The sequence below is a fragment of the Lepidochelys kempii genome, chromosome 2 (genome assembly GCF_965140265.1).
Source record: "Lepidochelys kempii isolate rLepKem1 chromosome 2, rLepKem1.hap2, whole genome shotgun sequence".
NCBI lineage: Eukaryota > Metazoa > Chordata > Testudines > Cheloniidae > Lepidochelys > Lepidochelys kempii.
Window position 1 is genome coordinate 190,375,212 of NC_133257.1, and position 16,093 is coordinate 190,391,304.

Consider the following 16,093-nt stretch of genomic DNA (forward strand, 5'->3'; position numbering starts at 1 on the left):
GTGGTAGATCTGGTGTGTCCGCCTGCGGTCACGGATCCGGGCTGGTGAGCAGGTCAAGGAGCAGCAGCTTGTGTGCATGGCTGCTTCCTTTTATTTTGGAACTGGGCGCTCCTGTCACGTACACTGAGTTTTTCTTCTGTGTCTGTCACCAAGAAGCATTCCCAGTCCCTGTTCCTTTCATGCATCTTTTCTTTACAGCACTCCATGATTGCCTTCTCAGTGTAGATTATATCAGACACACCTATCTCCTGTGGGCTCTTTTCTCCTTGCAGTTTCTCTCTGCCCAGTCCCCCATACACTCTCTTGTTCACACCCCTTTATCTTCCACACACACACTCCCTTGTTCACACTCTCTCTGATTGCGTGATGGGATATTACAAAGCTTGGCAGTTCATACAAGTGGTAACTTGAAAAGGTTACAGAGCTTGCAAGGGTTACAAAACTTAAAAGGCTATGCTAACAGTAACTGAAGTTACAAAGTCTGCAACAAGGTTGCAGAACTTAATGATACAAGTTACGAACTTTACAATCGCATTTGAGCGGAGGTTTTACATAACAGTGAGGAAGTGGCCAGACAATTTGCTGCATTAGCCACTAAGGGAAGTGGCTGAAGAGCAGACTGCAGATCCCCCGGAAGGGGAGTGCACAGTGTGTAGCATGGCCAGAGGGCCGTGTCACTGATGAGGACATCACGGTCCTTGGAGAGACGTGGGTCCTAGAGCAGGAGTGACAGTGGCATGCAGAGCTAATTCCCAAGACAGCCAGCAGGAGGCGCCAGAGTGGTGAGCGCACCCTGTCACAGCCTACAAGACACATGAGGGGTTGGTAAAGCCTTTGCTCTTCAGAGTAATTTCTGGCCAAAATAAGTGTATGCTATAGGGGAAAACTACAATTTCAGACTGTTCATTTCTGATTTCAGTGAAGGGGTGGGGAGACTGGCTGAGCATGCTCAGAAAATACTGGTCTGCCACTTGAAAGAGAGAGAGGCATTTGAATTCTTCACCACTCCCACTGCCCCAGACCAAGTTGGAAGCACACGTGCTCCTGAGAAAAGCAGACAGTGGTCTGCATAGCAAAGCCATGCTTACTGCAGTATGTTCACAGGCCTGAGCATGTAGCTTTGAAAATATTTTTTTTTATTTCTGGAGCTGGATGTTTGCGCTGCTTTGAGCCAAGCCTTTGAGCCTCTTGAATATCAGCTTTCACCTATGAGGGGACTGGAGGTGACATCTTTTAGCCATTCAAGCGTCTGGGAGCTGGTATGTCTAGCTGATATTTCCTAAATTGTGCATTTAGGGACCCTTCAAGCAAGAGGGACTCAGAATTGCAGCCCTGACTCATTCAGTTATGCCATCACAGATCATTGCTCAATGAGCATGCTGTGTTTGAAATGATCCCAAAAGGGGATTTAGTCAAAACCGCCTCACAGCAGTCAGAATAAATGTTGCAAAACTACAAGTCAACAGTGACGTATCAGAGGGTGGAGTATCCCTTATCAGCAGCAAGAACAGCTCACAGAACAAAAATTAAGCCTAAAGTTTTCCTTTCCAAAGTCCAAATACAAGGCTTCCCCTTTCCAATGTATCAGCAGGTAAAACAACTAAAAGTGGAGGCCCCACTTTAACAGGTGTCAGGGTTCTTTGATTTAAGCTGTATTGGTCACATGGCTGGTGATTTGGATGAGGTCTGGTAGGTGTGCCCTACAGAACATGTTAGGTTAAGAAATAAGTAGGAATTAGGTTTTGTTTAAGTTAGGCTAAGAATAGAGGGGTATAGGAAATTGAATTTGTTAGCATGAGTAAAGGATAAGTTGGAGACAGTAAGATGGGAAAATTGAAGTTAGTAAGGACATGACCCAGCGATAGGTTGAGGAAAGGTTGTGTCCTTATGTTCTTATATCGTCTTTCTGTCTGGGAGATGTCATTCAAGGTGTCAACATATTAAACTCTATTGGGAGGATGAACAGAGATGAGGTGTGGCATTCTTCTGAAAAGTGTTAATGGATGCCAATCAACCAGTAGAGATGCTTGAAGCTGTGGCTCTGCTGAACAGATTGCAGTGGTTCCATGTGTCCTCCATTTTTCACCTTTCAATTTTCTGATTTCCCCCTCTCCCACAGATCAGTAGGTTTCTGGCCATTGATGCCTAGAACGTTCCCTGAAATTTTGGAGTTGATCAGATGAGGCTTCAAAAGTTATTTGTGACAGACACAGAGAAATGCTGTTGAGAATAATAGTTCCCAGACCCAGATACTTAATACTCGGTATCAAAAGCAGAAAGACACTCTTGCGAAAACTGCAAGTTATTGAGCCTTTTTTGTTGTTAAACACATATAAATCAATTTAAAATAAAATAGATCGTGTTCTCCCTTTAATCATAGTTCCTCGTTCAAAAAAAGGAACACAAACTATCAGTATAGCAAGACCCCACAATATTAATTCCACATATAACTGAGATTGTCTGAAACTGACTTTTCAAAAATTCGTAGTTTGAGTCAAAATGCTCTATGTTCTCAATATATTTAGCAAACTCCTATATAGGATACTTAGCATTTCTATAGCAATTTCCATAGGAGGCTATGAAAGTGCTGTACAAACATTAATTAAGTTTCACAATAGCACAGTGAGAAAGAGATGAAGTGAATTCCTCAAGATTACAAGCAAGTCTGTGACAGAGGTGGTAATAGGACTTGGTGTTCCAGTGTCCAGTCCTGGGCTTTCATAACTAGATTCTACTTCCTACCATATGACTGCTTCAAAGAAAATCAGGTCAGATCAATTCAAACAAACCACAGACTTCAACAGCTCCTGCATTCACAACCCTTGCAGGGGTGGAGTTAAATATAAACATGCAGGGTAATACTCCATACCAGAGATTCTCAACCTCGGGGTCACTGCCAAGTGTCAGAGGCTTATGACCACCCTGCCCTTCCCATATTGCTAAATCGGGGAAAGGGGCCTGAGTATGGAAGAGGTTGAGAACCACTGTTCTATCCTATATAAGTACTACTGCTCAATTACGATGGAATTGCACATTATTTGAAAGCAGGGCTTCTACCAAGTGTTCATATTGCAAGAGCCAGTGCAGTTTTTCTGGACCACTCCTGCCACAGCTTTTAATTCTTTCTAAACAGAAGAGAGCCTCTTTTTGCGGGGAGATAAGATGTTAAATAGTACAGTCTCCACCCAGTGCATGCGGACTCGCTCATATGAATCCACATTAACAATAATAGATGTTGTGAGCTCAGCCCATGGCACGCAATAAATCTGATACCCCCTGGATTAGATATGAAGCATTCTATGTTTAACATGCCGGTGTTCTTATATGAAGCTGTTTACAAACTAATATTTTCATGAAGCAGTTTTGGAACTAAAATCCAGAATTGTTTTTAATATCATGTTTGTCAGAAATTTTCAACAAGATTGCTCCTGTTTGTCCTTATGGCTTTGGGTAGCATCTCATACCACTGCATTCCCAACTAGCTCAATCCCCGTCTTGTTTCCTTCCTGGTTTCCTGCTCAAATGGTGCTGAAAGGCTGCGTCCCTTGCTTAATTACACCATCATTATTGCTAATTCTTAATAATTTACTATACCTTTCCACTGAATACGTTTATATTAAGTGTGAACAAAACATCCTTAGCCATTATCCTGTCATCCCAACCTTATCTATGAGGAGCCAGTGTGTTCTTGCACCATCTCTTAGGAATGTGTTCATGTAGTTACTTGAGAGAGCTGTGTGGTTTTGTACCATCCCCTCCAGTCAGGAATGTGCTTACTTGGTGTTAGCTAATGCCTTCTGTGGTATGGTTTTGCCAAAGCCAGACCTAATCTGGTTCACAGCCTTTGGTTCTCGCTGTTAACTATGCCTAGGGCTCCAGCAAGGCCTACACAGTACTATTCAATTTTTTCATCAATGACTTGGATAATGAAGTGGAGAGTATGCTTATAAAATTTGTGGATGACAGCAAGCTGGGAGGTATTTCCAGTACTTTGGAGGACAGGATTAGAATTTAAAAGGATGGTGATAAATTGGAGATTTGATCTGAAATCAACAAGCTGCAATTCAGTAAAGACAAGTGCAAAGTACTACACTGAGGGAGGAAAAATCAAATGCACAACTACAAAATGGGGAATAAGTGGCTTGTCTCTCTCACCAACAGAAATTAGTCTGATAAAAGATATTACCTCACCTGCCTTGTCTCTCTAGTAAGTGGCTATGCAGTAGAACTGCAAAAAAGGTTTGAGGGGTATATTAGATCAAAATTGAAAGGAGCCAACAAAATGATGCAGTTGCAAAAAAGGCTAACATCATCCTGGGGTGTATTATCAGGACTGTTGTATGTAAAACAAAGGCAGTAATTGTTCTGCTTTACTTGGCACTGATGAAGCCTCAGCTGGAGTACTGTGTCCAGTTTTTGGTGCCCCACTTTAAGAAAGATGTGGACAAATTGGAGACAGTCTAGAGAAGAGAAACACAAATGATAAAAGGATTTAGAAAATATGACCTATCAAGAAAGACTAAGAGGACTGGACATGTTTGGCCTTGGGAAAAGAAGACCGAGGGGGACCCTCATGCCAGTCTTCAAATATGTTAAGGGCTCTTACAAAGAGGATGGTGATCAATTGTTCTCCATGTCCACTGAAGGTGGGACAAGAAGCAATGGGCTTAACCTGCAGCAAGGAAGATTTACTTTAGATATTAGGAAAAACTTTTAACTATAAGGGTAGTTAAGTTCTGGAATACGCTTCCAAGTGAGGTTTTGGCATCCCATTTCTTGGAGGTTTTTCAGACCAGGTTAGACAAACACTTGTCAGGGATGGTCTAGCTTTACTTGGTCCTGCCTCAGTGCAGGGGGCTGGACTTGATGACATCTCAAAGTCCCTTCCAATTCTACATTTCTATGATTCTATATAGAAAACACCTTCACAAACAATCACAGGCAATTCCAAATCTGTCAGGTGTCAATGAGTTTTTCCTGAGTATGGGAAGGACTTTGTTTTTCAAGATGAAAAAGTAGGAAAGATGAAAGAAAAGGGGCTTGTCTCTTTCTAGAAACATAGGAATTGCCAGCCTGGATCAGACTCATGGTCTGTCTAGTCAAGTATCCTGTCTCCAGTAGTGGCCAGCACCGACTGCTTCAGAGGAAGCTGCAAGAAAGCCTTGTAGTGGGCAATTGAGGAGAAGCCTGCCCATGGGTAAAATTTCTTTCTAAACCCCAATAATTAGAGCTTGGCTTATGTCCTGCAGCTAAGGGTTTATATCCCTTCTAAAACAGTTGTTTTTTGCTGTTTTAATTATTAAGCTTTGTAATCTGAGATCACCGTGAAATAAACATACAGACCTGTGTTTTTCCCAGTAATCACACCAGTTTGTGATATATATGAAACAATATGTGATCAGAGATCTATCAGTGTAGATCATCCATCCATCAAGATAGATCCATCTAGTTATCGCCAATGAGATAGTAAATGTCTAATGACAGGAGTCCAGGAAGGGGCACAGTAAAGAGGGTTGTGCACTGGAAAGGATGTGAACTGTGGTTAGGGCAGGCTTTCCAAAAACTTAGGGCCAGCCCCACGGTGGTGTCTGGGTGGGGCTTGAAACTCATATCCTACTTTTTGACTATCTTGAAAAAATGCAAATTACTGCATGGGATTTTCTGTTAGATTTCCTGTGCATCTACCATGTATGATACAATATGTGATCAGAGATCTATCAGTGTAGATCATAGTTCTATAGATCTATCCATATGATCATCGATCTGTCAGGATAGATCTCTCTAGTTATCACTAATGCAGTTTATCATTTGAGACAGTGAATGTCAAATGACAGGCGTCCAGGAAGGGGCCTAGTGAGGAGGGCTGTGCACTAGAAACTGTAAGGTCTGGGTGGGGCCTGAAACTCTTATCTGTCTTTTTGGATATCTTGAAAACAAAAAAAATGCAAATTGCCACATGGATTTTCTGTTAGATTTCCTGTGCGCTTGTTCCATTTCCAACCACAGTTTCTCTCTCCTGCATCCTGGAGGACAGCAGGGACTGAGCGCAGTTCTCCTGTCAGTCCTCCCTGCTCTTGCTCAGCCAACATGGAGTTGCTTGTGGAGTGAGAACAGGGAGGGGAAGAAGTAAGTACTGTAGCTGCAGTTGCCAGCAGCTATCTCAGGGTTTAGCTGGTAAAGAGGAGAGGGAGTCTCTGTCAACCAACACAGTCTGCACCCCCAGCCTGTTCCCTTTGAGTCCCTTTATCCCCAGCTTGTACTTCTTTTAGGTCCATTTCTCACCCCTCCCCCAAGTCCCCAGCTTCTCTTCAGGCTCATTCATCTCTCTGAAATGTTGCAAAGTAAATGCTAGTGTGAGTTTCTATCCTTTACCCTTCTAGTAATCCATTAATAATTGCTATATGTGAATGTTCTCTCTAACTCACATGAAGGTGGGGACTGAGCTCATTTGCTTCAATAAAAGTGAGGCATGATAGCAGAAAGTTTGAGACCCACTGGGGCAGGGAGTGGATGTCAGAGAGCCAAGTTATCTGGTCTTGGAGTGAGAGGCTGTCAGGGAGGACAGATATACAGGGGTGCTGGAACACTTTTTATAGTGGGGGTGCTGAGAGTCATTGAATCAAAGTGGGGGAAGCATACAGAGGACTGGGATGCGTGGAAGCAGGTTGCAGTAGACTAAGGCCTTGTCTACGTTGCAGAGTTTTGTTGACAAAAGTTATGCCGCTTTAATTAAACCATTTTAATTAAACTGTTGTTGTATGTCCACATTATGCTCATTGTGTAAGTGGAGTGCATCCACATTAGCAGCTCTTCCATTGACACAGAGAGCAGTGTGTGTGGCTATCCCACTGCGCAACTGGCCACAGGGTGCTTTGGGAAGGGTTTGCAATACCTCTTGGGGCAGGTACAGCGTCTCATGATGCAGGTTTCCCAATCCCATTGTTTCATGCGCATCCTAGTAGCATGTCAGCCACTTTTCAGCTGAAGTGTGTGTGGGGAGGGGAGAGGCAGGAACAGTGTGTGTGTGTTGTGGTAGAGAGAGTGTGTCAGCATACTGTCTCTTTAAGTTCAGACAGCAGCCTGACCAACCTATCCTGAGGCAGGGGGAGAGGGACACCGCCCCACACATCAGCCCTGCCTCTGCATGGCACAGCAGTCCCCTCCCCTCCCCCCCCCCCCCCCACACACAGCAGCAGTCCCCTCTGCCTGCCTGCCTATGGTTCTGTGATCGGGACCTCCTCGTCAACTTCCTCCTAGCCATGGCCAAGGTGGCCGTCTATAACACCAGGGAGAGGATGTTGGCTGAGGGGGTTTCTGTGAGACTGTGGGGCCTATTTCCGATCCTCCCTCTGTTCACGTGTCCAAGCAGAGTTCCTCTGGGCAGCGTCCGCTGGCTGCCTTGATACCTTTGAGGAGCAGTGGGGGCTGTCTGGGGTTCTCTGCTCGGTGTCCCCTTCAGGTTTCCTATTTTTGACACTTTATTTAATAACCCCTGCTATTTTTTCCATTGTCCCCCGTAATTACTTGAGTTTCCAGGCTCTGTGGATCCTCCCCATAGACTGGGGGAGGGTCCTTTAGCCGTGGGTGGGCTTGCGCCTGCCACATCCCTCGAACCCAATAGGATATGGTTCTGTGGTTCCCTCAGAGTTCTCCCACAGCCGCCTCAGCTGACAGGAGCGGCACCCTCAACAGCTCTGTGAGTTCTCCGTGCTGTGCTGAGGAATGTCAAAGCAAAAGCAGCACGGCAGCCCCCCAGCTCCTCGCAGCAGCAGTCTGCCTGCGGCTGTGTTCCCAGTGCAGGGGAGAAGAGAAGGATTGCGCCCTAATGATTTGCTCTTTGCTGCTCAAGCTGAGGAGCAAGCTCAGCTGTCAGAACTTCCTGGAGCTTTGAAAGGGGAGGGGCGCATGTCTGCAGCCAGGTGCAGGGCAGTCGAGTTCAAAACAGTGAGCAGAGCGGGCACAGCAGGCATTGTGGGATACTGGGGGAGGCCAGTTATGTCGACATAATGAACGGCAGCATCTACACTGGCGCTTTGTCACTTTAACTTTGCTGCAAAACGCTCTTTGCCTCTCGTCAAGGTGGTTTTATTTTGTCGGCAAAGCGGCCAAAAATAGCTTTGTAGTGTGTACACCTCCACTGTTTTGTAGGCAAAAGCTGCCTTTTGCTGACAAAATTGTTTCCTGCAGACAAGGCCTAAGGAGGCATCGAGGGCAGGCAGGGCAATGGTGGGGGCAAGGAGTGGAGCATGGAGAGGGATGTAGGACAACAGACACGTCTCCATGTTAAATTGTAAATGCTTAGTACTTTCTAGATATAAAACTTTAAGGGCCAGATTCTCTGGTTGGCTAAAGTCACTTTATACCTCCCAAGCAGCACCAAGAGATCGTACAGTGGTCAAAGTTGGGTTGTGGGAGAATCCAGCCTGTTCCCCAGTGCTAGACAATATTTCCTCACTCACTTGCACCCGCCTTGATTTTTTAAAACCACCAAAACTGATATTTGCTCCTGAAAATATGAAAAAAAAAGTGTTTTCAAAGGCCAAAGTGCCAAATCCCTCCTCAAGCTTCTTGGTGCACAGGGTCTGCACCAGCTGCAACATCTTTTAGCATAGCCCAGCAGGTTTCATTTCTCTGTGGGCTGGTGTGGGGGAAGGGTTCTGGTCCATGACTCCACTTCCTCTCCACTCCCTTTGTGGCTTTGTGCATTCCTTTGGTGTCCGTGTAAGAAGCAATCCCTGCCCTTTCCCAGAGATCAGAGCTGAAGCCCCTTTTCCTCAAAGATAATAAGAAATATCCAATATATGTAGCTTTTTAAACAATGATTTTATAAACACCTTTTAGGAACAGGTAAAGATAAAGAAGCAGAATAACCATAGCAGAAGAATTCACAGCACAATAAAAATGGAAATGGAGAACTCAGTTTAACTGAAATAGACATTTCACTATAACACGTCATTATGATAAAAATCAGCCTGACTGCCTCATATTTTTTCTCCTTACTACATCTCAGTAATGTCTTTATAATCTGTGCATAGCAGATGATCATAATGACCAGTGGAATGACAAGTCCCAGGAGGTTCATCTTTAAAATCAGGAATTGCCTCCATTTTGTTTCATGGCCTGATGAATTATGAGACCTGTAGGTCCAATAAACGCTTTCCTTTTGAACAGTGTGAAATATTAAACCTGGAAGAGAGGCTAATATTGCAACACCCCAAATGACAACACTTGTGAGGATGCCATAGGTAACTGTCCTAGCTTTTATAGTAAACGCTGCATGGACAATTGCCAGATATCTGTCTATTGTCAAAAGTATTATGGAAAAGTTTCCACTGCAGAAGCCAGCATAATAGACCCCTGAAAGAATTTCCAAGATCCCACTCATGTGCTGCATAGTAAGCCCAAAATGGCAGGGAAAGAATAAAGAGTAAATTGGAATTTGCCAGATTCAGCAGATAGATGTCAGTCATGCTTCTCAGCCTCTTGTGTTTTATCAGGATCAGCACAACTAGAACATTGCCCACCAGGCCAAATATCAGCACCAAGGAGTAAATAGGTGGCAGAAACAGGGATGCAAAATGTTTGACATCATTTGTACATGGTGTTGCATGATCATGACTGTAGTTCTGTGTTGTTGTCAGTATCTCCATCTCTTCTTCACTGAGAAACTGCTGATCTTTCACTCGCCTGAGTGTGAAGAAATGGATGGTTCTTTACAGGATACTGTGTGTTATCAGTATGAAAGACACGATATACACACTATCCTGTGAAATCATATGGTTGTGAAAGACATTAAAATGTACTGTGTATGTTGAGTTTCAGCTTAGAATACCTTTTGCTGTAAACAGTAGAACAACTGCTGATATCAAGATGTGAAAAATACTGCAGATGACACGAGCAAAGACTCTAGAGAGTTAACAGGGTGAGTTCTGTGCAGTTCCTCCAGTATTAACTTCCTTGCCTGGGGAGCACCAGACATATTCGAGTGGACTGCTCAGCTTCAGGCAGACAACCAAGCCCTGTAGGCCCATGTCGTTCATCTGACCTTGGAGAACCAGCTATTGCAGGAGCAAGTAACACTGTTGTAAGAGCCTCCCCCGTACTTTGGTCTTGACTGGAACGTGCCCGGAGCCCTGCCAAAGGGCTCCCCAGTTGCAGCTGCCAATCCAATTGCACATACCTGGCACACCCCAGCAAATTCCCGTCCTACCGGCCCTCCTTGCCTTGGGCACAGCTAGAATGCCTATAGCATCATGACCTTTATGTCAAGCTCGAGAAATGTGCCTTCGATCAGGCCTCCGTGGAGTTCTGGGCCTTCATCTTACCTCCAGAAGGGATCCAGATGGACCCATGCAAGGTCCAGGACTGGCTGATTCCCTATATGGTATGTGACCTGCAACGCTTCCTGGGATTCAACAATGGTTTATCCTGATTTTTTTCAAAATAGATCGAACCCCACACAGCTCTCCTCCAGAAAAATGCCCAATGCCATTGGTCTCTCAAGGCCCAGCATGCAGGCAAACAGCTAAACCTCGCCTTTACTACAGCATAATATTGGCTCACTCCAATGTCACACAAGCCTTTACTGTAGAAGCTGATTTTCCAGTGCAGTGATCGGGGCTGTCCTCTCCCAGCGACTTGGTCCCAAGCAATCGCCTGGGCTAACACTCATTACTCAAGGAAGTTCACCCCCACAGAGTTAAATTGCGAAATACTTGACAAGGAACTCCTGGCAATAAAAACCGCCTTTGCAGAATGATGTCACTGCCTGGAAGGAGCTCGTCACCTGGTCCAGGTATTCACTGACCATAAAAATCTGAAATATCTACATAAAGCAAAGGACTTAATCCAACAGCAGCTTTGGTGGGACCTACACAATTGGATTTCCTTATCACATACCGCCCTGAATCCCAAAATGGCAAGGTAGATGCCCTGTCCTATGGTACTAACCTGCCAGGACCCAACTCCCATTCTCAAATCCCGTAACTTTCTCAGAGCAGCTCGTCACCAAGATATACTAAGTTTAATACCCATTGCCTCTGCTTCAGGAAATCTGCCTGACAAACAAGCTATTATCAACAAGCAACTGCATGACTCCTGGAAAGGGATCATGTATGTAAGGGAATGCATCTTTGTTCCCACAGGACGCACAAGAGTTGCAGTCCTACAACTATGCCATGATTTTTCCCTAGCAGAATACCTGGGGCAAGATGGAGTTTTGATTTCTTGGCCCTTTTAAAATTCTGCAGAAGGCTAATGCAGTCACTTCTGAACTACAACTCCCCCACTCTCTGAAGGGTCACCTGGTGTTTCATGTATCACTTTTGAAACCTACACAGAAATCCCTTCTCCTCACACGACCCAGCCACCTCTGCCACTGGTACAGGTCCAGGGTCACAGGGAATATCTAATGCAGGGCTCCTTCTGTAAGAACACGTCATTTGACTCTGAATGGATGCGTTAGCTAATCAGATGTGAATAAGCTGTTTCTGTTACAACTGTTTTGTTCATGTATGTCCAGTATTTTTACTCCTGGATTAGACAGTCTAATTTAGCAGGGAAATCATGTAAAGTATAGAGGCAAACCCAGTGTGCTCCCAATTTTTCTTTGCAATGACCATGTAGATGTCTACAAAGAAATCAAGACCCAAAAGAGTAGTTAAAAGCCACCCACGCCAAAGAGTGCAAAGGAAAGGCAGCAGCTCTATCTTTAACTCGACCCCAGAGCTTATGGAAAAGCTTACCAACAAGTTTAGTTTGCATCCCTTGAGATACACTTGGGTTCACCTGAAACCTTAAAAGCAAAGTAAATATTGGCATGGTTTGTCAGGTGCTTAAACTAGCTCCTCTTCATTCCACTGTTTTTAGGGGGCCCATTTTCCTAGCTTTTCAGGTGTGCTGTTAAGTACCTACACAGTGCTCATCAAGGTTGTATCTGAGAGTCAGCTGGCCGCTCCCTCAACCCAATTCATTGAGGGAGCTGCCATGTAAGTCTGCTCCCTACAAATCCATTCTCTGGCACTTTCTCACTGTAAGATGAGGGAGTCTCTAATACTTAGGTACAGTCGATGGCAATGTTGAAGAGGATTGCAGACATGACACACCCCTGACGTACTCCTGTTTTGACTTAAAAACTGCACTCACTGTGATCAACACAACATGTAAAGTTGAAACAGAAGCTTTTGATAACTTTGATTATATGGAAAGGAATTCCATATGTCCACAGAATGCACCATAGGCTGGTCCATCACCAGAGTAGCAATAAGATGGACACCTGAAGGCAAGTGAAAATGAGGCCACGCAAAAACAACATGGCGAAGAGCTGTGGAAGGCAACCTGAAAAACATGGGGCACAGCTGGGGAATCATTGAAAGACTTGCCAGAAACATACATGAGTGGAGGAGCTTTGTCGCTGCCCTAAATGCCAGAGGCGTAATAGGAACATGATGATGATGATGATATGAGGCCTGATTATTGAGTACACTGTTCTGCTCCTTTTGGAATCAGTGGTAGAAATCCCATTGACTTCAGTGTGGCAGAATCAGGTTTAAATGACTACCATGCTGGTTGGGATCCCTTTTGAAACTGCTGAGTGAGCAGGCTTAACTTCTCCTCATGGATGCTGGCTCCTCTTCTGTCAGCTTCTGTGTTCTTTGGTGAAATTTAGCCTTGTGCAGAGGCCCAGCAGGCCCTTATGGCTTATGTGCAGGAAAGAGAGACAAAATGAGAGACATTTGGATGAAGAAACAATGGTCTGCTTTAGAGAACTTCACCATTTTAAGGTTAAACAGTATTTCTGAGGTGAAAATGCTTTGTTTTAAAGAGGTTTATTGTAAACAAAGTTTTAAAGTTTTCTACTGTAACAAGTTTATCCTTAAAGTATACTTGAAGTCCCTCAGGGTATGTCTACATTGCAGCTGGGAGTGAGTCCCTAAGGGTGGGTAGACAGACTTGCACTAATAGGCCTGAAACTGGTGGGATAAAAATAACACTATGAGCACTCTGCCTTGGGTGGAAGCTCGGGTGCTCAAGCCTGCCCAGCTGTCTAGACTTCAGAGCCTGAGCTGCAATGTCCACATTGCTGTTTTTAGTACAATAAGTCAAGCCCCACTAGCATGAGTCCATCTACCTGGGCTGGGAAGCTTGTTCCCAGCTGCAATGTAGACATTTTGTTAAGGACCAGGGCCAGCAGTCAGAGTTCTGAACAGCCCTGAGACTGTTGGCTCCATTCAGCCCTGGGACTGAAGAGCTACAGACAGTTTCTGGTCCCCAAATAAGCCTCATGGAACTGGGTACAACTGGGGATTGAGGCTAGAGTTACTTTATTATTATAAAGTGTTGTTAGACACAAAGGGTATCACTGCATTGCGATTAAAAAAATGCTATAGCACTGAATCTCAGAGCCCAGGTCAGCTAACTTGGGCTCCAGGGCTAAAAATTGCAGTATAGACATTCAGGCTCAGACTGGAGCCTGGGTAAGAGGGGAGGGTCTCAGAGCCCAGCCTCTAGCCTGAGCATCTACATTGCAATTGTATAGAACCGCAGCCTGATCCCCATGAGCCCGAGTCAGCTGGGCCGGGCCAGCGCTGGCCATGCCCACAGGTCTTTTATTGCAGTGTAGACATACCCCCAGTCCTCAAAGTTACTTAAGCTCCTAACTCTCTCATTGAGTGCCTAAATATCTTTGGGGATCTGGGCCTGCAGCTCTCTGATGTGGACAGGCATAGCATGCAGAATCAACCAGGAAACTTGCTAACTGATAAAGTGATTGATTTTGAAATATTTTATATCAGTGTAAAAACATAGAGAGGGTAATTAACAAAGTGTTGAACTCTATGATGATATGGTGTGACAGAAAATACCCGTGTTCACACTCTCCATGCTATTGTAGTAATTTTATACAAGGCATGTCTTGTAAGGTATCATTTGAAAACTCATAATTTGTTGGTCAGTATTGTCCTGGTAAAATATGTGTAGCAACATAGTATGTAAAGTTATAAGTTTTTCCTGTATGATATTAACACATGTTCCAAATTCCACAGCCCTGCCCAAACAGAAGATGTCAAACCGATCTGTCCTAAACAAAGGAATGTGTACTCTGCTTAATATGCATTTAAGCAGTAAACAGAGTCATCAAGCAGGATGGGAAGACAAAGGAAGTTCAAACAGCTGAAAAAAACAGCAGGGAACATCCTTCCATTTCGACTTTGTCTTCTAGTGCCCACCTGGAAATATTTTTTAAGAAGGGGACTGAAACTATAAAGGAGGGACAAACACCCCAATGGACCTGTCTCTCTCTCCCTACCCATCACAATCACTGCTCCTGAAGAGAAAAGGAAGCATTCATTGTACTCTGGGGAATTGGTCTTGTCCCATAGTTTGGGCAATAAGACTGCTGAAAGCATGTGGTGAGAAGCTTTGCTTGAAGATGTAATTTGTTGTTAGGCATTAGTAAGCATTCTATCTTCTCTTTTCTTCTAAGCATTTCTGACTTATGCCTCATTACTTGTACTCACTTAAAATCTCTCTCTTCATAGTTAATAAACTTGTTATACTGTTTTATCTTATCCAATGTGTTAAAATTGAAGTGTTTGAATAGCTATTCGAGACAAGATGGCATATTATTCTCTTAAAGAAACAACAGACTTCAAATATTTGGACTTCCTAGGAGAGGGCTGGGCAGTATAGAACATACATTTCTGGAGGAAATCTGGGACTGGAGGTGTTTTGTGATCACCCTGCGCTATAACTAAGGCTGGTAAGAGTCAGAGTGTAACTCAAGTGTGCTGGCAGGCTGCAGTTACACAGAGACACTCAAGGGGTGGCTTACATGCTGGAAGACGGTTTGTGTGTGGCCCAGGTGGAAGCTGCTTTGGCAAGGAATTGTAAGGCACCCCAGGCTGCAGGGCAGGGGTGACACAGCCCACCACGGGACTGGACGCTGGTATGTCACCTATGGGTATTACCTGTTGGGGCCCATAACACTGAGGAGTTTGGCCAAATGAGAAAGCAATGAGGCCCCAGTCTGGAGAAGACAAGGATTAATTGACAGAACCTGTGAGCAGCTGGAGCTCACTTGTTTCTTAGAGTGTTGAGTTGTAACTGCCCCATGCGGACACTGCTGGCAAGAATGAAAAGGTTCAGAGTTACGTTAACATGAACTAGGAGTCTTTTCATCTGAGCCAGTAGCATCCACAGAGGGCAATTACACTGTAACACACTGGTGCACTTTGCAATTCACATCCCTGTAGGCAGCACTGCAATGCAGTGTAGACATAGGACTGGTCTATGCTACAAAGTTATATTGGCTTAGCTACATCGCTGTGGGCTGTGAAAAATGTCATGTCCTGTGAAGTGTAATTAAGCCAACCGAAGCATGGTGTAGACACCACTAGCTGACAGAAGAATTCTTCCATCATGCTAGCAATCACCTCTTGGAGAGGTGGATTTACTACAGCAGTGGAAAAATGGTTCTGTTGACATAGCTATGTGGTTCTGTGAGGTTGTGCTCCGACAGCAACAGAAACTTTTTTTGTAGGTGTACACTGCGTCTACACTAGGAAGCTATGCTGGCATGGTTATGCTGCCATAGACTTACCAGAAATATGCTCAGGTCTACACATACCCTAAGTCATAATTCCTTTTTTTTTCTTTTTTTCTCAGACTGAGGAGAGAACAGGCTGAGATAGTCATATTCATCATCAATCTTGTATTGTACTATGAAGCATTTTAATTATAGCACAGGCATCTTAGCCCAGATCCTCAAAGGTACTTAGGTGTCTAACTCCCATTGGGAGTTAAGAGCCTAAATTCCTTCAAGGAGCTGGGCTCTAGAACACAGAACCGGTGCCCATAGTTGTATTCTTCAACTTGAAGAACAGGGTGCAATGGCTGCAATGGAGGACCTTGGCCGATGCATAGAATGCAAGGTGGGATCCCAGCTTGCAACACTTGTAGGGGCTTTGACTTCTGACTGAGGAAGAGGAGGACCAGCAGTTGCTAAGGAGGAAGGAAATCCAAAGCTGCCATGAGACCTTAGAGAGTTAAGTGCAGGAAAACTGACCTTCAGATTGCTGCACCAGTTCAGCATTGA

General features: G+C 44.5%; 1 protein-coding gene across 1 annotated transcript; it reads right to left on the reverse strand.

Annotated features, from left to right (window-relative positions):
* Positions 1-8,824: 8,824 nt before the first annotated feature.
* On the reverse strand, positions 8,825-9,650 carry LOC140906157 (C-C chemokine receptor type 5-like). The gene is given in 2 exon segments (XM_073329660.1): positions 8,825-9,377; positions 9,379-9,650. Coding segments are annotated over 2 exon segments (825 nt in total).
* Between the last annotated feature and the right edge of the window lie 6,443 nt (positions 9,651-16,093).